The 23,529-nt window shown below is 45.1% G+C and overlaps 1 protein-coding gene across 1 annotated transcript; it reads left to right on the top strand.

Moving 5' to 3' along the window:
• Positions 1-200: 200 nt before the first annotated feature.
• On the top strand, positions 201-23,146 carry RASL12 (RAS like family 12). Its single transcript, XM_043987123.1, has 6 exons — positions 201-242; positions 626-788; positions 3,789-3,845; positions 13,162-13,235; positions 15,233-15,423; positions 21,504-23,146. The coding sequence occupies exons 2-6, from the start codon at positions 671-673 to the stop codon at positions 21,877-21,879; spliced, it is 816 nt and encodes a 271-aa protein (XP_043843058.1). The 5' UTR covers positions 201-242; positions 626-670; the 3' UTR covers positions 21,880-23,146.
• The last annotated feature ends 383 nt before the right edge of the window (positions 23,147-23,529 follow it).

The raw sequence follows: 23,529 nt of genomic DNA, 5'->3' as shown, positions 1-23,529 counted from the left end.
GCCAGGGAGACCCAACGTGACCTCCTCCCCCCCGAACTCACCCAAATGCTTTCTCCGGGAGATGCGCCCCCCGCGGTGGGGGGAGTCTGCAGTCCTTACAAGGAGCTTGGCCACAGCTCAGGGGATGGCTCCGCCTGCCCGGTCCTCCTCCTCTTTCCCCCGAGGGCCCCAGCAACACCAGAGAGGGACGGGTCGGGCCGTATAGAGCTGGAGCTGGAGCCCGGAGCCACGGTGGAGACAAGGTTTGGGGTGGCGGTGAGGGAGATGGGGAGACAGCGAGAGTAAACCTCGGCATACGAGGTCCTGGCGCGGGCCCTTGTGTTCCAGCTCTCCCTCTCGGAACCCGCGCACACCCAGACGGGACGCCCCCGCGGCGCCCCGGGCTCCCAAGAGGCTGGTTCTTGTCCCCGACAGCCACCCGGCTAAACAACGTGGGGACCTGGGCTGGAGCCGAAGAGGGGGCACGAGCGCCGGGGGGTGAGGGGGTGACTTTACCTGCCTGCTCCAGGTGGCACCGAGGGACTCCCCTCGGTGCTAAGGGCATCCCCTCTTTGGCCTCTTTCCTCTCTCCCCACCTTTTCCAGGTGAGCCCGCCGCCCACCGCCCGCCTCTGTTATTCTCCTAGAGGCGACATTCCGCCCCTAGGGGTCCTCTGCCCTCCGGACCTGTCATGTCGTCGGTGTTTGGCAAACCCCGGGCTGGGAGCCTTGGTCCTGAGCGCCTAGTACACAGTTCCATCCCAGAGGTTAACGTGGCCATCCTGGGTTGCAGAGGAGCCGGGAAGTCTGGTGAGTGGGGTGGGGAAAGAGAGCGGGACTGTTGTCCTTCTGCCTCCCAGGGGCGCCCCCCCGCACAGGTATAGATAGAAGTGCCCGTCTGTGTTGTGCTTGATTGGCAGGTCACCTTTGTCCTTCATTCACACTTTTCTCTATACCAGTGGAGACGAGAAGCCTTTTCTCTTTCCTTCTACTCTTCCCTCCTCCTAGGGTCTGAGGGATGACACCTGGAGGTGACACCTACGCAGGCCCAGCCAAGGCCAGACCTCCTAAACGCACAGAGTCAGTCACAGACTGGAGATAAGAGTCCTGGGAAGACAAACAGGGAGTTTGAGTGGAGGCTTTTGGACAATGGGAAAATCAGTCAAAGCCAGAAGGAGGTTCACATACTGGCTGTGTGACCTTGGACAAGAGACTCTCAGTGCTCTAGGCAACTCTGAATTGCAGATAAATTGCTGCCCCATTGGCTTCATCTGTGAGTTCCCTACCACAAGGAAATCATGGGTCCAGTAGCTCTTTGCATTCCCATCCCCATCCCTATGGGAGGTTATAACCTGATTTAGGGCAGATCTGGCCAAGGCGGACACAGACAGTTTCATTTTTTTGTCTGTATCACTATCACTATGACCTAGCACAGTGCCTGGTGCATGAAAACTTAATAATGTTGGTTAATCGATTATTTGAGAGGATAGGGTTGGGTGTAGAGAGGAGGGGAAATCATGGAGGCAAAAAGCCTGAGTCTTGAGAAATCCAAAGCCCTCTCACTCTTGCAGAAGCAGTCTCTCCTTCCAGAGACTTTCCTACCTAACACTTTGTTTTGCTTTCTTGAATGCACTCATCATGTATTATTTACTGAGTATTTTAGTTATCTGGGTTTATCTTATCTCCCTACAGGACTATAAATCTCTGGAGGGCAAGCATCCTATTTTATTTACACTTTTTATCTTCCCAAGCTGTCAGTCAGTCAACAAACATTTGCTAAGCCACGAATATGTGCCAGGCACCGTGTATTAATTTCTAGGAATACAAAGAAAAAGCAAAAACACAATCTTTGCCCTCAAGGAGTTGATACTTAATAAACGTACCTTGAATTGGAATTTGGAAATGGAGCTAAAAGCAACCATGGCCTTGTAAATGACAGCTTGGACTTAGGACTTTGTTCTAATGTCTGTTCCCCCTTACATCCTGGCCAGGCCTAGTCAGCAGGGCTCTTTTTTTTGAGGTCTCTCTGCTTACCTTACAATTTGTGGCTGATTCAACTTAAGCCCGATTGGGTCCTTCCCTGCCCCCTGCCCCCACCCCCATCACATTCTTTTAGGCCTGTGATAGGTGAGCAGACTGCAACTTTAAAACTGGTACCCTGGTATAGAACAGAATTGGTACTCGGTTCTCCTGAAGCACGAAAAGTGGATAGGGAAATAGCATGGTATAATATATGAAGAGCTGGCCTCGGTGCTAATAATAATGATGATGTTGATGATCGCTACCATTTATATAGCACTATCAGATTGCTTTCTGTCTTGGGCAGGGAGAAGGGAGAAAAATTTGCAACTCAAAATCTTATAAAAATAAATGTTGAAAACTATCTTTATGTGTAACTGGAAAAAAATAAAATACTATTAAGAAAGGGGAAAAAACAATTTATATAGCATTTACTATGCTCCAGACACTGTGCTAAATGTTTTTAAATTATCATCTCATTTTATCCTCACAACAAAGCTAGGAGGTAGGTGCTATTTTATCCCCCTTTTACAGATGGGGAAACTGAGGCAGGCAGAGGTTAAGTAACTTGCCCAGGATCATACAGCTAATAAGCATCTGAGGCTACATTTCAATTCAGGTCTTCCTGACTTCAGGCATAGTGCTCTATCCACTCCACCTGGATTAAATGTTTTCTCTACTACCTACAGACTGTGTGACTCTGGATAAGTCATTTAACTTTCCAGTGCTTTTGGCAACTCACTAAGACTATACAAGTTGCAAAGAAAGTGCTACCCTGGGTTGGTAAAGGGAGTTTCATTATCCAAAAGTTTCCTACAACAAAGAAATCACGGGTCAAGTCCCTATCTCTTTCCTGCAGAAAGGGGTTATTCTCCCCCTCATTGGAAGTTTTGCCTGTCTGAGAGAATGTCCTTTATGTATTTGGGGGGAACTGCTCATTGTGTCAAGGCAGAACATATACATTTTTTAAATAGGAAGAGATTGTCTTCTTAGCATTAAAAATCAAGATATTAACTAAAGACAGAATTCAATAGCATCCTTTATTTCGCCAACAGCTATATAAACGAAAGAATTTAAATTTTCAAATATGTATTCCCTAGACAGTAGTTTGCAAAATCACAGAGCCTTCCAACCTTGGGAAAGAGTTTTAAGCAGCACTTAGAAAAGCACTTTTTAGTTAAGAAAATATACTGCTGCTTTTTAGAGACCAGCCTAACATCTGACCTTGCATGACTAATTTCAGTACCCAGAACGAACCTCTGTTGACTTTGCTAACTGATAAATGTGCTTCGTATGTTGAAAAAATCGTTCCAGAATTTTATGTTCCAAAATTTGTTCCAAATATTTTATATTCAATGAAAACACTCCGACAGACAAGAAGCTCTTCCCTTATTATGTTTTCTCTGAGCAAGGGACTGGGGAAACTTACAGCTTCTTGGCTTGTCCAACTTTTGCATAACTCTCACTGTAGCCATCATTTGCACTTGGTGTTTTAATCCCTGGCTTTTTGAAATCCCTGAGTATTACAGGAGGGACATGTGATCTCCTTGTCTCTGATTCCTTTGGAGTGGGCTGAGGATCTTAATGGTGCCAAGCCCTCTCTAGAGGCTTCTATCTCTTTTTTTTTTCCTGGAGAGCTGGGGGGAGGGGGGGCATCAGGGAAGGGTTAGAAGGATCAGAATGGTTGGTCCTTTCTCTAGAACATTTGTGTGCAGGCTTCCAGTGAAAAGAGCCCAAGATGGCAGAAGGAGATTGGAAAAACGATCTTTATTTGTCCTTTGCCTTTTGCAGCTTTGACCGTGAAGTTTCTGACCAAGCGGTTTATCAGTGAATATGATCCCAATTTGGGTAAGATGCTCATTTCTCACTTCCCTGTCCCCTTGTTTCTCTTTACAGTGTCTCCATCCCTGATTGTCCCCACTGAGGCCTGGTTTCCAGCCACCCCCAAGACTTCTCTAAAGCTATGATTAGGGAAGAGGAGAGGTGAATTATCAAGATAAAGTGGGTGTAGGGGAAGGAGTACTGGTTCAGGCATCAAAGGATCTCCATTAAAATCTTGGCTCTCCTGCTTTCTTACTTGTAAGACCTCAATTGATCAACCGCATTTAATGGGTTACTATGTGCCAGGCACTGGGCAAGGCGTGGGAGACACAAAAACAAAAAATGAAGCAATCCTTGTGCTTACAGGTTTTACAAGCAAGTCAGTCATGTTGGCTCTGTCATCCTCAGTCTCCTTACTTTTTAAAATTCCCTTCCAGCTCTAAATCTATAACCCTGTGACCCTGGCTATGACACTTAACAATTTATGTGACTTTGGGCAAGTCATTTCATTTCTCAAGTGGATTACAATTTTCTCATCTGTAACCCAGGGGGGTTAGAGTAGATGGTACTTCCCAGCTATAATATCTTATCAACAGATTAATTCACTAAAATTAATTTTTGAGGAAGGAATAAACTACCTCACAGTCAGTGTTGACTGTGTTGCTTCTCCTTCCCTGTCTGGGGCTGGCCCTCTTTTAAATGCTGAAATACTTTGCTTTAAAATACAAGACAAACTATACAGTAAAAAGAAGGTTGTTGGGTTTGGTTTTTTTTTTAAACCATATCAGAGCTTATCCATCCAAATGAGTGTGGTCTTGGAGAGGCTGATAATAGTATGGTAAAGCCCACTAGACTTGATGCAGAACCATAGGACTTTAAAGTTGGAAGGAACCTTAGAGATCATCTTGTCTAAACCACTCATTTTCCAGATGAGAAAATTGATGCTCAGAAATTCCAGCTATCATCTTATATTTCTGTTGCATTTTATGGCCAAACTTGTAGAGAAGCTGTCTCTATATCCCTAGCTTCTATTTCCTCACCTGCTACTTGCCTCTAAACCCGTCACAATCTGACTTCCAGCCTATAATTCCAAAGAAATTGTTTATATTATCTTAATTGTTAAATCCAATGACTCTTTTTTCTACCTCAGTCCTCATCCTTCTTGACCCCTCTTGAGCTTTTTTTGGGGGGGGGCGGGGGTTCGGCATTGAGGGTTAAGTGACTCACCCAGGGTCACACAGCTAGTAAGTGTCAAGTGTCTGAGGTCGCATTTGAACCCAGGTCCTCCTGAATCTAGGGCTGGTGCTTTATCCACTGCAGCACCACCTAGCCCTCCCCACTGATACTGACTACCCCCTTCTCCAGGATATGATCTCCCTTAGTTCCTATTACACTTCCCCCCTCTTCAGTTCTATGTCTCTGATTGCTCTTTCTCAGTCCCTTTTTCTGAGTCATCTTCCATGCCCTGCTTCTTACCCATGGGTATCCCTAGGGTGTTTCCTGGACCTTCTTCTCTCTCTACCCCCTCTTTTGGTGATTTTATCAGCTCCCATGAATTCAATTGTCATCTCTACACAGATGACTGCCAAATCTACATATCCAGCCCTGATCTTTCTCCTCCTTGCCAACATTGCCAACTCCCTGTTGGACATCTTCACTAGATAGCCCACAGGCATGTCCAAAACAGAGCTTATTTTCTCCTCTCTCCTTCCTAAAATTACCTTTCCTTCAAATGCCCATTTCTGTTGAGGACACTTCCAGTCACCAAGATTTACAGCCTCAGAGTCACCCTTAGCTTTTTACTTTCACTCACCCATCATGTCCAGTCAATTGCCAAGTCTAGTCAATTCAATCTCAACTCCCTTTTTTATATCTTATCTCCTCTTCACCCATAAGGCCATCCCCCTAGTTCAAGCCCTCATCACCTCTCACCTGGACTACTTCAATAAACAGCCTCCTTGCTTTCTCTGCTTCCATCAGACTTTCTCCTCCAATCCATTCTACACACAACTGCTAAAAACAATCTTCCTAAAGCACAGATCTGATTTGAAGACATCACTGCCCTGCTCAGGAATCTTTAGTGGCTTTCCATTGCCTGGAGGATAAAATGCAAATTCAGTTTGGCTTTTGAAACCTTTTATAATCTGATTCCAGTCTACCTTTCCAGATTTATTTCACACAGTCATGTATTCTGTCTTCCAGCCAAAGCGACTGACTTGCAAACTCCTCACTGCTTGTCATTGCATTGGCTTCCTTCAGGCATTCCTTCCTTAGAATCTTTAGTTTCCTTCAAGAGTCAGTTCAGGTGGTATCTCCTACTGGAATCTCTTCTTCTTCTTCTTCTTTCCTTCCTTCCTTCCTTGCTTCCTTACTTCTTCCTTCTTTTTCCTTCTTTTCTTCTTCTTTCTCCTCTGTCTTCTTCCTCTTTCCCCTACCTTATCCTTTCCCCTTTCCCTCTCCCTTTTCTTTCTCCTCCTCTTTCTCTTCTTCTGTCATTTTAGCCATGTCAAACTCTTCATGACCCCATTTGGGGTTTTCTTGGCAAAGATACTGTAATGATTTGCCATTTCCTTCTCCAAATCTTTTCTTAACCCTCCTAATTGTTAGTGCTTTCCTTCCTTTTTTATGTGTTTTAATTGATCTGTTTAACTGTTATACTGGCTGCTGTCCCCCTGGAATGTAAGCTCTCTGAAGGTAGGAACTGTTTTCCATTTTGGTCTTTGTATACTCAGCTCTACCACAGAGCCTCATGAGTAATGGGCTCATTGAAGTCTATGCCCAGCTATTTACTAGCTTGAGCCAGTTATTCAGCATCTGAATCTCCATTTCCTCAAGTGTAAAATGAGGGTATTAGACTGGATGCTGCCAAAGGTATCTTGCAGCTCTAACATTGCATGAATATAGAAATACATCTCAGAGTATTGTTGTCACAATCAAATGAGATGATGAAAATGAAAGCCCTTTATAACTATTATTTATAAGGTATAAGATCAAAGACTTAGAAGTCATCTAGTCTAAATTATGTCAACATATGACCTTCAGGAATCCTTATGTGTGAATTAATAGCTCCTATTTATAACCCCTCATTTTATTTTATTTTTTTAATTTTTTTTTTTTTTGGTGAGGCAATTGGGGTTAAGTGACTTGCCCAGGGTCACACAGCTAGTAAGTGTCAAGTGTCTGAGGCTGGATTTGAATTCAGGTCCTCCCGAATCCAAAGCCAGTGCTTTATCCACTGCGCCACCTAGCTGCCCCACCCCCTCATTTAAGAGATAAGAAAATTGAGACCCAGAAACTTGACTAAAGTCACACAGGTAGTAAATTGCAGAACTGAAATTTGAACCCAGGACCTCTCTCCTATTCTGATGCTCTCTCCATTTATAATCCTAATGGTGCTACCATCATTACTAACATTTTTGCTCTTCCTGTGAAATATCCTCCCAAATGAGTTTCCAAGCCACACAAGGAAATCAGTCATTTGACTTAATAGTCATACCATGGATCTTTTTTAATTGACCCTGAGATTCCCACCATTAAAGTCCTTCCTTCAGGTTATTAAGACATTGTTCACAAATCCCTGAATCTCACAAAGGATCTATGATTTTGTTAGTCCTCTTTGGGTGAAGATTCCCTCCACCAGTGGCAGAATAACCAGTCTTGGAGGGTTTATGACTTAGTAGATAAGTCCTAGGGATTGCTAGGAGATGGGTAGAGATGAAATGGCTTGCCCAAGGGTCACACAGCTAGCCGGTGTTAGAGGTAGGACCTGAACACAGGTCTTTCTGTCTCCAAACTTAAGCACTCCGCCCAACTCTTGGTGCATTTAAAATGAGGCTAAATTACTGGAGAAGGAGAATGTGTGAGCCTAGTGATGGGCGTAATACCTGTAGTGCCACTCTCATTGTTGTGAGGATGGATGGAGTAGTCCTGTTGCAAATTGTTTTTATTATTAGCCACCATTAACAGTAGCCTGAATTAGAAAGTGACAAAAAGGTTTTGTGATGAGAGGTAGTTTAGCAATCATCTCCCAACTCTCTTATTTGACAAGGGAGGAGACAGACTCAGAGATGCTAAATGACTGCTCAAGATTAATCAATAGAGCAGGACTCCAAGGAATGGGACATGGGATAAGCTAGTGTACTTAGCTTGTTGGGGGAGGAGAAGGAAAAGGTCTAGATGTGGGTTGTGGCTTGGAGAGAGCAGGCCAAGGTGGACTGCTGGGAGGTGGGAGGGAGAACAGAGGGAAATGTGAAGACAGTAGAAACCTGGAGTGAGGAGGATGCTGAAAAGGGAGGGGGGAACTCGGGAAGACAAACTGCCCGCTTCATAGTTTCACCCAAGAATAACTATGCCAGGAATGCTTCAATGACCAGGGCCAGTGACACACAGAGAGTTTTCCTTTTCTCCCCACCACAAGTAGGACCCCAGAAGGAGCGCAGTCTCAGAATTAAATTTTCAGCAGGGTTAAGTAAGGGTTTGGGGACTAGGAATGTGTGACCTTTGGGGGGAGTGGGGGGAGGCAAGAAGCGCACCCTGGGATGCTTTGAATTTTCTACCCTGACAAAAGTGTGATCTTGTTATTGCTGCCGGGGTGGACCTGAATAGCAGTGCAAGGGTGCCCAGAGGTGGGGTGGGCAGGGGAGTACAGAGCTGGGCAAGGGAGCAAGGGTGCCAGTGGATTAGCAGAGTAGTACGGTCAACCCTATCTAAATTATCCCCTTTAAGCAAAAGTCCCCCTGCCCCAACTCTAGTTACAGATCTCAGTCCTGCAGGGGTTTATTTGTACTTGGTGGTTTGAGCTTCCTTAAGTCTGTAGTTCTGAATGGAGGATGGAGTGAGTCATTGGAATGTGGGAGGGAATATTGACCTTGGTCCTTGGTCCCCTGACTCCGTGACTTGCTCAGCCTGGGCATGTACTCCTGTGTACTCTGTGAGGTCAGCACCGCACCATGGTGCTTCTGTCTGGCCATGCCAGTGCCGAGAAGGACCTCTGACATTCTCGCCTTCCTTTGCTGCCTAATAGAGCAGGGGGATGCAGGGAGCTGCTCTGGGGTCCTTGCTTCCCATTCCTGGGCAGGAGAGTCTGTGGCTTCAAGAGGAAGAGATGAGCTCTTGGCAGAAGTGAATAATAATAATAATAACAGCAACAACAATAATAATATATGTGTGTATAATAATTATATATACATATACATACATATACATACACATACACTTAGACACATGCACATGCACACATGCTTACACTTAAACACATATACATGCACATACATACATACATACAGGCTCAGACATATGTCATCCATGAAGGGATCCCCCCATGTGGAAACTCCCTCCACCTGTGCATGTCAGTATAGTTTTATAGTCTCACAGTAATTTTATAGTCTTCAAGAGTTGCCTACATAAGAATCTATGAGCCATGTGTTGACTTAATTTTAAAATGTGATGTTATCTATGTTTTGTTATATTTTTATTTACTTTCTTAAATATTTTTCAATTACATTTTAATCTGATTCAGGCCCACTCAAGAGCTATGGGCTGAATGCATAGCTGTTTGACACCTCTGATTCTATGTATTTGAAATGAACTTATACCTATCTCACTGGGTCCTCATACAGTCCCTCTAAGGGAAGGAGGAAGAGGTATTTTTATGCCCACTTCACAGCTAAGGAAACTGTTGATAGGAGAGAGGTTAAGTGATTTGCCCCCAAATCACAGAGAGCCAGAATTAGAGCCTGGTCTTTTTCCACTGAGTCATCTCTGAAGGGCTGTGACTCTTTAGATAACTATCTGCCTTCTGTATCAAAAAAACTTGTGGGAGTTCTCTGCTGGGAAGAGATCATGAAAGTTTGAAAAGCAGTGTTTATGTTACTTCAAGAAACTTTGCTAATATATGATTTTTTCCCCTTTTTTTGTTGTTGTTGAGGTAATTGGGGTTAAGTGACTTGCTCAGGGTCACAGAGCTATTGTCTGAGGCCAGATTTGAACTCAGGTCCTCTTGATTCTGGGGCCAATGTTCTATCTGCTGCACCACCTAGCTTCCCCAATATATGATAAGTAGATAAAGAACCATCCCTGGATTCAGGAGAATCTGAGTTCAAATCTGACCTCAGACACTTACTAGCTGTATGACCCTGGGCAAGTCACTTAACCCTCATTGCCCCACAAAAAAAGAATGAAAAATATATTAATATATGATATGATGGGCAGCTAGGTCATGCAGTAGATAGAGTATCTAGCCTGGAGTCAGGAAGACCTGCATTCAAACCCGGCCTCAGACACTTACTAGCTGTGTGATCCTGGGCAAGTCGGTTAACCTTGTTTGTCTCAATTTCCTCATCTGCAAAATGGCAGACTACTCAAGTATCTTTGCCAAGAAAACCCTAATAGGGTAATGAAGAATCAGACATGACTCAACAACAACAACAAAAATATGATATGAGAACTAAGAAATAGAAGGGCATGTCACTGGCCTCAAAGAACAAAGCAAACACCAAAAAGAAAACCAGAAAACAAGAGATGCCGTGGTATAGGAAAAAACAGTGACTCAGAGTCAGAGAACCTGAGTTCAAATCCTGACTCTGTTCCTCGTATGACCCTGGGCAAATCCCTTTGCCTCTCTATGTCTGTTTCTTCAACCTTAAAATAAAAGAGAAACAGAACATAAACAGGTGCATTGGAAGGAAGGGTAGCTTTAGGGAGGAAAGAGGGAGATAATCATGATGAATTTGAGATCTCAATGGGCTCTCTACATGTCCAGCCAGGACCTAGCAATGTAGGAGGAGAAAGACTAGGGCTGGACATGTGGGCTTGGCGGCCATCTGGGGAGAGATGATCATCAGCTTCGTGGGAGCTGATGGGATCACCAGAAGGGGAGAAGGGGAGAGGGGAGACTTGATCACTTCCAACTCTGAAGTCCATGGTCTTAATCAAAGGCCAAACTGTGTGGGAGAGTCCCTGAGTGTTCTGGGACTTCAGAGGACCCAAGAAAGGAACGGGGACTAGAACTGTCACAAAATGCTTCTTGGCAGACAAGGGATTTGAGTTTGACTTGGGCCTTAGGGGATGCATAGGATTGGAATAGGACAAAGAAAGGAACATCAGAGGGGAGACATTGTCCTTCCAGTGGCCCAGGGTTCTCACATTGCCTGATGTTTGCCTGGCCTCCCCCTTCCCCACCTCCCTTTCACTCTGGCCTTTCTAAAGGAAGGAAACATTTACTAAGCACCTACTATGTGCCAGGCACCGTGCTAAACATTTTACAGATATTATCCCATTTGATCCTTGCAATAATACTGGGAATTATTATTCCTATTTTACAGTTGAGGAAACTGGGGCAAATAGGGTTAAGTGACTTGCCCAGGGTTACACAATTAGTAAGTGTCTGAGGCTAGATTTGAACTCAGGTTCTCCTGACTCCAGGCCCAGTGCTCCATTCACCATGCCTCCTGAGCTGCCCCTGAGGTAGGGGGTCCTTACCCCAGACCTTCCCTTCTTTCCTCCCTACTTCAACACTTACAAGTCTTTTCTGATTTCTAGGGTACCTTCTTAGGTAACCATTCTCCAATCTAAGAAATTAATCAGGGCTTAGGAGTTAATGTGTGCTAATAGGGTCCTCCCTCCCAACATACTTTCTATGATACTATAAAGCTTTTTTTTGGGGGGGGTCTCTAATGGTGGGAACTTCATGCACAGGCCGTTGAAGGAAAACATTTGGCAGGATGTCCCTCAGATCATACTGGGTAAGCAGTTCCTACACAGTTCATACATGAGACTGGGATATCTTCTGGAGAGGAGTGATGAGATAGGAAGCGTTCAGGACTGGGTGATCTGAGTTTATATACCAACTCAGATACATCTTGGCTGTGTGATATTGGGCTACTCCATTAACCTCTCTGAGTCCAAGGTTTTTCATCTATAAAATGGGGTGAGGTGGACTAGATGACCTCTAAGATACTTTCCACCTTAAGATCTACGGTCAGATGCTGGATGCTGGGTCAGGTTCCTCCATGGACTTGTGGTTGGCTCTCCCCATCTCTCTTCTCTCTATCTCTGTCTCTGTCTCTGTCTCTGTCTCTGTCTCTGTCTCTCTCTCTCTCTCTCTCTCTGACTCTGCCTGTCTATCTATTTCTCTCTGCATCCCTGTGTCTGTCCCTGTCTCTGTTTCTGTCTCTCTATCTCTGTCTTTCTCTCTCTTTATCTCTGTCTCTCTCTCTCTCTCTGAATCTGCCTGTCTATCTATTTCTCTCTGCATCCCTGTGTCTGTCCCTGTCTCTGTTTCTGTCTCTCTATCTCTGTCTTTCTCTCTCTTTATCTCTGTCTCTGTCTCTGTCTCTCTCTCTCTGACTCTGCCTATCTATTTCTCTCTGCATCCCTGTGTCTGTCCCTGTCTCTGTTTCTGTCTCTCTATCTGTCTCTCTCTCTCTCTGAACATGTTGGGACAGATAAGGAATAAGCATCTCTGAGCAGGGTTGGCCCAATGTCTTTGCTGAGATTGCACAGGGCACCTTGCCTGTTTGGGAGGCCCCACGAGAGCTCATTGGGCCACTTTGGCAGGGAAATAAAACAAACTGAATGAGATGCGAAAATTTAGGGACAGCTGTTCTTGGACCAAATATAGTGAAGTATTTGGGGGCATTTTTTCCATTGACTTTCTTGTCAGATAATCATAGCTATTTATATAAGCCCCCAAAGCAGGCCACGGGTGAGGATTGTTAATGATTTATGCTGGATGTTAGCAAGGCTTGTCTGTTTTCCAGGGCCTGACTCAGTCCCTCATCACGCAAGTCCAAACAATGGCCTGAAGGATACTTTGCTTGGAGTCTCAGGGGCAGGCAGAGGGGATGGAATCATGGCCATCCTTCCCCTCTACTCACATGGGTAGAATCGATTCCAGCAAGGACTTTGCTCAATGGAAATGAGCCCAGTGTCACATGAAGTGGTTCTCTTGGTGATATGTCTGTGCAGGAGTCTGGAGGCAACGTGAACCTTAAGAGAGGTCCTTGCAGGGCTGGCCTTTTGGTTTGGACTAGGGCCTACCATTTTATTGGTGGAAGGAATGCCTGCTGTGGACATTCCCTTTCTGGCTGACTTGGCTGTTAGGGCCTTTCTGAAGAGCTGCATGTAAGGCAGAACACCTGTTTATGACAAACACGGTGACCATCACAGAAAGCCTTCAGGCCCCAACCGCATAGGCCAGATGACTCAGAGTCCTGGATGGTACCCCAAACCAACCCACAGGCCTCTGCTCAACATATGACAGAAAGTAAGAAGAAGTAAAGGTTTTCTACCTCCTTACAATCCTCTCCCCTCAACTAACATGCTCAATACTTCTGTATTTCAGAAGACACCTATACCTCAGAGGAGACTGTGAACCAACAACCAATCCTGCTGAGAGTGATGGACACTGCAGATCAGGTAATGCTTAAGACCCTCCTCTAAGAACCAGCCCCAGTGTCCTCAGAGTGGCCTGGGACAATAAATTCAGAACAGGAAGGGATCTCAGAATTGATCTAATTCAACCGTATTATTTCACAGGTAAAGAAGCAGGGCCCAGAGCAATCATCAGACCTTTTCTGGACAGCCTCTAGTGAAAGGGAACCCATTATCTCTAGAGGCAGTAGGGTGACTTGCCCAAAGTCACTGAGCAAGGATCTGGTCCCATGCCTTCTTGCCTTGGGCCCTGGATTAGGAGTGGGAGGGAGGAGTATCACAAAATTCATACTCAGGGTGAGGATTTCTTGGCCTAGCAATAGTGGTGGTCAGAGCACAGGATGCTGGTCCTTTTCAGCCTCCATGTGTGTGACCCTGAAAAAAGGACTGACCCTCCCTGAGCCTCGCTCATCTTCAGCAAATGAGGAGAATAGAGAGTTTCCCTCTCCTTTGTCTTCTGGGGATGCCGTGTGACACCATTTACGGGCTTCTGTTTTCACCTTTGTAAAAATGAGATAGCTGGATTACATGGTCTCTAAGGTCCCCTTCCAGCTCGACAGTCTACATTTAAATATGCTGGCCTTTTGACATCTAGCGTTCTAAGTTCTAACATGCGGTGTTCTAAGGACCCTCCCATCTCTACTAGTCTATGTTTAAAGGTCCCTTCGGCTCTAAAATTCTATACCATTTTAAGTGGAACATTGGCTGAATGGTTAGAGATCCCAGGGGTCATCAAGGTGGTGGTTACTGGGATGATGATGATGACATCGCCCGAGTGATTAGTAAGGTGTAAATAGATATTTAAGTTTCTCTTAAACCTCACTTACACATTCCTGTACCCACATACACATGATAATAAATGGCCGTACAGGGTGGGCACACCCACAGATGTGCATACATCCAACAATTACTCCCCTCAGCAAAGGTTGGCTTTCTCTGAATGTCCTTGAGCGATGCCATGAGAATTGAGAATGATTAACCCAAAGAAGAGAAGACTCAAGGGGGTTATGATGGGTGTCTTATAGTATTTGAAGAGCTTTCATGTGGTAGCTAGGTGGCTCAATGGATAGAGCATGGGACTTGGAGTCATGAAGACCCAAGAAGCTCAATGAGTTGGGTGACCTTGGGTGAGTTACTTACTCTCTCTATGCCTCAGTTTCCTCATCTGTAAAATGGGGATAATAATAATACCACCAACCTCTCAGGGTTGTTGTGAATATTTATCAAGGGTGTTGCAAACCTTAACCAGCTTTCTAAATGCTGGCTATTGTTATCATCATCAAATAGTCATACTCTGTTTGACCCCAGAAGGCAGCAGGGCTTGATGGAAATTGCAGAGAGGCAAAATAAGGCTTAACTTAAGGGGAAAATTCCTAACCATTAGAGCAAACCAAAAGTGGCATGGAGTAATTTGGGCATTAGTGGATTCACCTTCACTAGAGGTGAAGGCTGGATTCTACTTGGGTAGGTTGTAGTGCGAATTCTTGGTCAGATATGGGCTAGACTGTGATTCTGTGATTCTGCCGCCACACTCTTTTCCATACCCGTCAGAGGGACTTTTTGAGCAATGCAAGAATCATAAAAACATTCCTAAAACAAGCCAACGTTGCATGTTGTCCTTCCTGAGCAAGATTTCTAAGGGAACAAAGTTACCTACAACAGGGCCACCCGGTGCCGCCCGTGCATGGTCAGGTCTCGGGGTCGGGGACATTAGAGCCTTTGGCTGCTGGCCCTCAGGATCTGGTGTCTGCTCTTCTCTGGCAGGAGAGGGGACAATGGCCCCTTTCATGCCAAGCCAAATCCACATTCAAATGACCCTTTGAAATGGGCTCAGCTGGGGACAATGCACAAAGGCCTAGAGGGAGGAGAGAGAGGAAAGGACGGGGCAGCTCAGGTGAGGGCTGGGGGCTTGGCCTCTTCCAGTCTCAGACTGAAGCCTGAGACCACCTGCAGTCTCATCTGTTTTTCTTTCTGACCCCCAGGATGGTCCCAGAAACTGTAAGCGCTACCTAAGCTGGGCCCAAGCCTTCCTCGTTGTCTACAGTATCGATGACAGGAGAAACTTCGAGGGTTGTAGCCAATACCTGGAGATCATCGCACACCATGCAAAGGAGACCCAGCACGACTACCCTGTGCTGCTTCTGGGGAACAAGCTGGACATGGCCCAGTACCGGTATGGACCCATCATCTGTTTGTCTCTCCCCAGCAGCCAGACGGAAGGACTAGGTGGTAAATCTGATGGACTTCAGACAGAGTTTTACCACTGTTTTGCAGGGGCTACCCTGCCTCCCACCTCCTCATTGCTGGCTAGTTACTATGGGTATCTGAGTCCCTTAAACCCAATTGTCAGATAGGAAAGAGCCCTCTGACTTGGAAAGGACATGCTAAGTAATGTAGCGAACAGACTGCAGGTCAGATAGATATGGAGGTAAGAGATGAGAGCTCCACTTAAGTGAGTTTTTAAGTCCCTGAGCCCAGATGAATTATGTCCTAGGTTATTTCAAGAGCTTGCAAATACTCTCCCAGAACCATGGTAAGTATTCTTTAAGAAATCATTCATAAATTAATAATAATTTTTTTTTAAATCTTAATCAAACTTTAGAGGGAAATCCATAAATTAAAAAATAATCAGACCTTAGGAAAAAAATCCATAAATGAAAATTAACAATCAGACCTTAGGGGAAAAAAAGAAATCATGGCAAATGGGCAGACATGCTAGAAGGGGTGAATATTGTTCCAGTCTGAAAAAGGGGTAGAAGCTACAAATTGGTAAGCTTGAAAATTCAGTGGAACAATTCTTTAAAACTATTTCTATTTAGAAACCTTGCAGACTTTTAGAACATAACACAATGAGCACTGGGTGCCGATGTGAGTTCATGAATTCGCTTCCTTTCCTTTGAAGAGAGGGTCACCCGGTTAGGAGATGAAGGAGGCCGTAGACACAGTGTAACTTGATTTTAGCCAAGCATGTCACAAAGTCTATCATGTTATTCCCCCTGGATGTGAGCTAGATCGTACTATTAGATTTGCTGCCTGTCTTTCTGTGGAGAGGCAGCCACGGGGTACTGGCACAAATACGGAATTTGGAATCAGTAATTGGAGTTTAAATTCCAGGCCTGCTACTTACATAGCCTTGGGCAAGCCCATCTTCTCTGGGCCTGTTTCCTCACATGTAACAAAAGGAGGCAGAGTTAGACCAAGGGTTGGCAAACTCTGGCCTTAGGACGAAATCCATCTTGCCCTCTGATTTTGTACAGCTGGTGAGCTAAGGGTGGTTTTTACATTTTAAAATGTTTCATCATATTTTAAAGGGGCAAAGTGGATAGAGTGCCAGGCCTGGAATCAGAAAGACTCATCTTTTCTGAGTTCAAATCTGGTCTCAAGCTGTGTGACCCTGGGCAAGTAACTTGACCCTATTTGTCTCAGTTTCCTCTTCTGTCAAATGAGCTGGAGAAGGAAACGCCAAATCCCTACAGTAACTTTGCCAAGAAAAACCAAATGGGATCACAAAGCATCGAACACAATTGAACAATGAACAACAATTACATTTTAAAAGGTCAAAACCATCCTCAGGTTACCAGCCGTACAAAATCAGATTGCAGACTGCATCTGGGCTATGGGCTGTACATAGTCTGCCAACATCTGAATTAGAGAGTCTCTAAGAACCCTTCCAGATATAGAGCATATTACTTCCTAACCTGAAAAGAGGTTATTGGTAGAGTGCTGCAAAGCTCTTCTCTGAATAGATACATAGATTTTGAACTGAAAATATAGAAGTTATCTAATCTAAGCCCCTCATTTTACAGAATAGAAACTAAGACCCAATAGAGTAAATTATCCAAGATCACACAGGTAGCAAGTGTCAAAATCTTCCCTATCTTGTTCCTCTCCCATTCAGCAATTTTATCAGTGATTTGGATGAGAACGTAGAAGGCATACCCATTGAATTAAACATTTTATTGCTATTTTTATTTACCTTTATTTCTGAATATATCCTTACCCTTCTACCAGTGAATCTTGTAAAAGAATTAAAAAAAAAAACACAGCTCAGCAAAATTAACACATCAATCAAGCATGCCAGCATGTACATTGCTCCTTCATTTCTGCCAAGAAGGGAAGTCACAGTGGATAAAGCACCAGCTCTGGATTCAGAAGGACCTGAGTTCAAATACGAACTCAGACACTTGACACTTACTAGCTGTGTGACCCTGGGCAAGTCAGTTAATCCTCATTGCCCTGCAAAAAAAAGAAAAAAAAGAAAAGAAAAAAAAGAAAGAAAAGAAAAATATAAGGGAAGTCACACCCATAAAATTTTCAATTGAAAACAAATTTTCTTTTAGATGGCACAGAGCTGTGAAGGACTGCTGATAGAATGGATGTTGGAGTCATGATTAATAGGCTGAAGTTCTTGAATGAAACCAGTGATACAAAGTCCATTAGAGGAAATGTAAAGTTCTGAATTTAGAACCAAAAAGTCAATCGCCCAGGTTTGAGAAAGGGAGAGCTGACTTGGTGCCATGGCCACGCATTCATTACACGTCCCCGGTCCCCCTCCCATCCCAGGCCTTGTTGCTGAACAAGGGTTAGTGGATCAGTCACCCCCATCTCAGGCTCACAGTCCACTCTGTGCCCAGAACTGGCTGAATGTGAAAAAAAGGTTAAGGGGTCTTAGTTAACCTCAAAGTTAACATAACTAGCATTATGATACAGTCACTTAAAAAAAAACTAGGTCTTAGGCTCCATTAATAGAAGTATGGTGTGTTCTGATCATAGATTACAACAACAACAACGATGATGATGATAACATTTATATAGCACATGCCATGTGTCAGGCACTGTGCTAAATACTTTACAAATATCATCTTGTTTGATTCTTACAACAACCTTCCAAGGTAGGTGCTATTGTTATCCTCATTTTATGGATGAGAAAACTGAGGTAAACAGGTTAAGTGACTTGCCCAGGGTCATACAGCTAGCATGTGTTTGAGGCCAGAATTGAACTTGGGTTTTCCTGACACCAGGTCCATGCTCTAGCCATTTTGCCACTTCACATCGCATGATAAAATAGTCCTCTGACACTCTTTTCTGATCAGACCACATCTTAAATATTGTGTTTGGGTCTGGATTCCACCTTTTAGCAAGGACATTAAAAAATAAGCAGGCACCCAGAGGAGGGGAGAAAGATATTTAAAAATCATGTCCTGTGAAAAATGGTTTCTGGAACTAGTGATGTTTAGTTTGGAGGAAGGAAGACCAAAGAAAGGAAGACATTACAGCTCTTTTAAAATATTTGAAAAGGCCGTTTCATATAGAAGACAACTTTGGGAAAGGAAGTGTGGGAGAACACATAGAAACAGACAGAATGCTGGACTTAGACCTGGATTCAAATGCTGCCTCAGACATTTATTAACCATGTGACCCTGGACAAGTCTCAGTTTGGGTTTCCTCATCCCGGCACAAACTTTACAGTGTTGTGATGATCAAAGAAGGAGATATTGTTAACTGTTTTGGAAAGCTTAAAGTGCTGTGTGAATGAGTTATTATTAATCTGGAATAGACTTTTCCTGTCTGGGGAGGCCAAACTTAGAACCAACTGGTGGGAATTCAGGGGAATGAATTTTGGTTCAATATAACAAAGGGTGTTTCAAAAAAAGAAAGAAGGGGAGTAAGGAAGAGGAGTGAGTGGGAAATAGAGAGGAAAATTGAGGAAAGGAATAAAAAGGAAAGAAAAGGGAGACAAAAAAGAGGAAGGAAGGGAGGAAGGAAGGAAGGAAGGGAGGAAGGAAGGAAGGAAGGGAGGAAGGAAGGAAGGGAGGAAGGAAGGGAGGAAGGAAGGAAGGGAGGAAGGAAGGAAGGGAGGAAGGGAGGGAGGGAGGAAGGAAGGAAGGAAGGAAGGGAGGGAGGAAGGAAGGAAGGAAGGAAGGAAGGAAGGAAGGAAGGAAGGAAGGAAGGAAGGAAGGAAGGAAGGAAGGAAGGAAGGAAGGAAGGAAGGAAGGAAGGAAGGAAGGAAGGAAGGAAGGAAGGAATTTCCGATGTCAGGGCATGTTCTTGGCAGAGATCTCTTCAGTCTAACAGCAGGCACTCATTAAATGAACCTCCCTGCCCCGCTCCCATCCCATGTCTTTTTGCTGAACAAGGGTTAGTGGGTCAGCCCGCCAGATCTCAGGCTCCCAATTCCCTTGACATCCCAAATCGGCTGAATTTGATGTCAAGTGATAGAAGACATAAGACTTTTGAGCTGTTCTTTCTTGTTCCTTCTCTTCTCCACAGTCAGGTCTGTATCATTCCCATAGTATTCCTAGGGATCTTTCCCAGGCTGGGCTATGGGGGCTGTGTAGGATGAGCATAAGGAAGTCTTTAGTCATCACTCCGAGGAATTTTAACCTTGAAAACTTGGCTAAAAGACCCTTAGGGGTTTTCTCTTTGCTCACTTCTCTCTCATTTCTCATTCCCTCTTCTCATAGCTCTCGAGGCTCCTCTTCCATGGAAGAAAGAGGGGAGGAAGTTTGAGTTCGGCTCCATATGTTTTAGAGGGAGCAGAACCACTTCCTGTTCTCCAGGGGAAGGTCACCCCCTGGAGATGTGTTAGCCCGCTTATTAGGAGCACATGAGAGCCGTGTACTGTTTCCTCCTCGTCTCCTCCCGCCCTCTCACCCTCCCCACTTTGCCGCTGGTGAGGAGGATTCAGCTCAGACTTGTTCATTGTTCAGTCTGAGTTGATTTTTTTTGTCTTTGCTTTGGTTGTCGGTAATCAATCAATCATTCTCATCCTCCTCTTTCCCTTTTGCCCCATCCTCAGCAACTGCATACAGTAGAGGGACAAATAAGGGCCCAGAGACTGGGAGAAGAAAAATGGTGCAGTGGATCATGTACCAGGCCTGGAGTCAGAGACTCATCTTTCCGAGTTCAAATCTGGCCCCAGACACTTAACTAGCTGTGTGACCCTGGGCAAGTCACTTAACCCCATTTGCCTCAGTTTCCTCATCTGTAAAATGAGCTGGAGAAGGAAATGGCCAACCACCCCAGGACCTTTGCCAAGAAAACCCCAAATGGGGTCACAGAGAGTCAGACACAACTGAAAAATAACTGAACAAGAAGAACAGAACAATTCATAGAGGTTGTGGCACACTCTGCCTCCTCATTCTATTTTTTGCAGATATCTTTTGTTTTTACATCTTCATTTCTAAATATATTGTCCTCTCTTCCCTAGCCAGAAAGCCATCTCTTGTAATAACAACTAAAAAAGAAGACATATAAGGAATAAAAAGAGAGCTGTTCAGCAAAATTGACCAACTCAATGTGGTGGGGCGGGGGTGGGGGGTTGGGGGGGGTCTGACAGCCTTTACAGTATTCCACACAGTCCTTCATCTCTCCACGGAAGCGTGGGAGGTGCACTTTCTCATCTCTTCTTTGGGGACAGGCTTGGTCATCCTAATGACATACTATCTGTATCATTCCTATCTTATTCTTAGGGATCTTTCTCAGACCTGGGGTGGTGGGGATTGTGTCTTTGTTGTTTTTTTCCATTTATATTACTATAGTTATTCACCCTGAATCAGTTCATATAAGCCTTCCCATACATCTCTGAATTGTTTTCTTCTCTCACCATACCCCACTTCATTCATTCACCCCCTGTATATATACATTAGATACTGGTGACTCATCTTTGAACACTAAGAACTTTGTACGTAGCATGTTTAGTGGGAAGGGCATTAGATTTGTGGTCAGAGGTCCCATGACAAAATCCCAACTATGCCGTGTACTCTCCATGGGTCCTTGGACAGGTCACCTCACCTCTTTTGGCCTCAGTTTCCTTAGATGTAAAAAGGAGAGAGTGGACCTAGGTGACTTCTATCTATGATCCACAAATCATCTCTTTTCTCCCTCTTCCTCAACAGACTCAAAGGATCATAGATTTAGAGCCGGAAGGACCTTAGAGATCATTTAGTCCTTCATTTTACAGAAGGAGGAAACTGAGGCCCAGAGAGGTTAAGTAATTTGTCCAAGGTCACGCAGGTAACAAGCAGCAGACCTGGGATTTGGACCCAGGACCTCTGATTATAACTCCAGCACTTTTCCTTTAGGCTCTGTGGCCTCAGGATTCCAGTCTGCACTCACACCAGGGCCATGTAGTTAGGGTCCAGGTTTAGAGTTCTCACTTAAAGTAGAACCCGGACCCCCTCCCCACTGTTCCCCTTTGGGGAGGGTTGTTTGCCCCTGAATATTCTCACTCCTTTCTGTTCTGCTCACTAGGCAGGTCACCAAGTCAGAGGGCATGACTCTGGCCAGCAAGTTTGGGTGTCTGTTCTATGAGGTCTCTGCCTGCCTGGATTTCGAGGCTGTGCAGCATGTGTTCCATGAAGCCGTCCGGGAGGTACGGAGGGAGCAGGAGAGGAGCGCACCCACCCGGCCCCTCTTCATCTCTGAGGAAAGGTCCATTTTCCATCAGGCTCCTCTCACCGCCAAACACGGTCTGCCGAGTTGCACCTTCAACACCCTCTCAACTGTTAACTACAAGGAGATGCCTACTGTGGCCCAGGCCAAGCTCGTGACTGTCAAGTCATCCCGGGCCCAGAGCAAGCGCAAGGCTCCCACCTTGACCCTACTAAAAGGCTTCAAGATCTTCTGAGACCCCTGCCATCTACCCCCTACCCTGGGGGCACAACTGTGAGAGGCAGGAGGGGGCAGTATGAGGGGCAGCAGTCCTGGGGGCCATCAGTTCAGACTGTCAGGACAAGGCACTGAGCCCTTTCAGGCAGACCCTCCCCGACTGACTGGCTCCCACTCCCAGCCCACCCCCCAATTTACTTCTGGAATTAGAATTTCAAGGTTGTGGGCACTGAGCTAGTTGAGCTTGACTGGGGCTGCTCCCCACAAAGCAGTCAGAGCCCCCTTGCCAGGAAGGCAGACTCTATGTGTGTGCATGCATGTGTGTATGTGTGTGTGTGCTCTTGTTCCTGCAATCCATGAAATCCCCGTTTCCAAGGAGACGTAAGCACTGTGACCTTGGAGGACACCAGCGGGGGAGGGGGGAGGGGGGGGCTGGTGGAAGCAGAAGCTGAGGCAGCTCTCAGAGACACGCCCAGTGAAACTTGAGGACTCTGACTTAGTGGCAGAGTTCTAAAGCTCTGTACCTCCTCCCCAGCCCGGCCCCCACCCCACTTCCTGCCTCCCTCCCTAACTTCAGGAGTTACAGAGGCCTGATGTGGTCCCTGAAATACAACCTATGGGGGAAACTTTGGACGTTGAGGGACAATCCTGAGAACACAGAGACCCCTGGTGGAAGGAGAGGGAAGAGCAGCTGTTGAGTTTGGCCAGCCCCATTGGGAGCATTGGTTGGTGGGTCAGTGACCTTCATGGTCCACACCCATGAGGAAACAGTGCGGTGCCTGGCACATTGTAGGTGCCTGCTTGAAATACAGCGTGTGACCCTCCATTTGGGGTCAAAATAGACCTTCAAAGGTTGACTTGAAGAGAAAACAAGAACGCTCATAGAGATAACATGTAATCTGAAGATCATACATGGGAGGAGGACAAGCCTTCACTTTTGCTCAGGTGATGGTGGGAGAGTCTGCAGGCTGATGGTATATGCGTATTTGAAGCTCTGGTCTTTTTTTAAGCATCTATTTCCAAAGCCACCTCATTCTTTTCCATCCTTGAGTCACTCTCCAGACCACAAAGAGGATCTTCCAATAGCCTTTGTCAAGATAGAGTCTCCTGCTGAAATCATACTAGACCCTCCCCCCCCCTCAAAAAAAAAAACCTTAAAGGAAATAACAGCCAGAACTAAAAATAATGCATCAGGGGCAGCTAGGTGGCACAGTGGATAGAACATTGGTCCTGTATTCAGGAGGATCTGAGTTCAAATCCAGTCTCAGGCACTTGACACTTAACTAGCTGTGTGACCTTTGGCAAGTCACTTAACCCCAATTGCCTCACCAAAAATAATAATAATAATAATAATAATAATAATAATAATAATAATAATAATGCATCAGCAACCCAGAGGGCAAACACCTTACAAAGTGTCATTACCTAAATTTGTTTGGATTTAGATGTGTATTATTTCCAATCATAGCTGTGCTTTGGCAGAACTCTGATCCTTAAAACCTTTTTTTTTGGTCAATAAAACTATTATTTTTCCATAAGTTATTTGGCACTGCCTCTATAGCTTAAGGACAACATGAAAGAGACTCATCAGGAATGCATGTCCTGAGGGGTGGGGGTGGGGGTGGGGGTGGGAGGTGTTAGGCCACTTTGGGCTGTGCCTCTCTGTACA

Source organism: Dromiciops gliroides, chromosome 2, assembly GCF_019393635.1.
Source record: "Dromiciops gliroides isolate mDroGli1 chromosome 2, mDroGli1.pri, whole genome shotgun sequence".
Classification (NCBI taxonomy): Eukaryota; Metazoa; Chordata; class Mammalia; order Microbiotheria; family Microbiotheriidae; genus Dromiciops; species Dromiciops gliroides.
The sequence above is the reverse complement of the archived record's forward strand: the minus strand, read 5'-3'. Positions and strand labels throughout refer to the sequence as shown.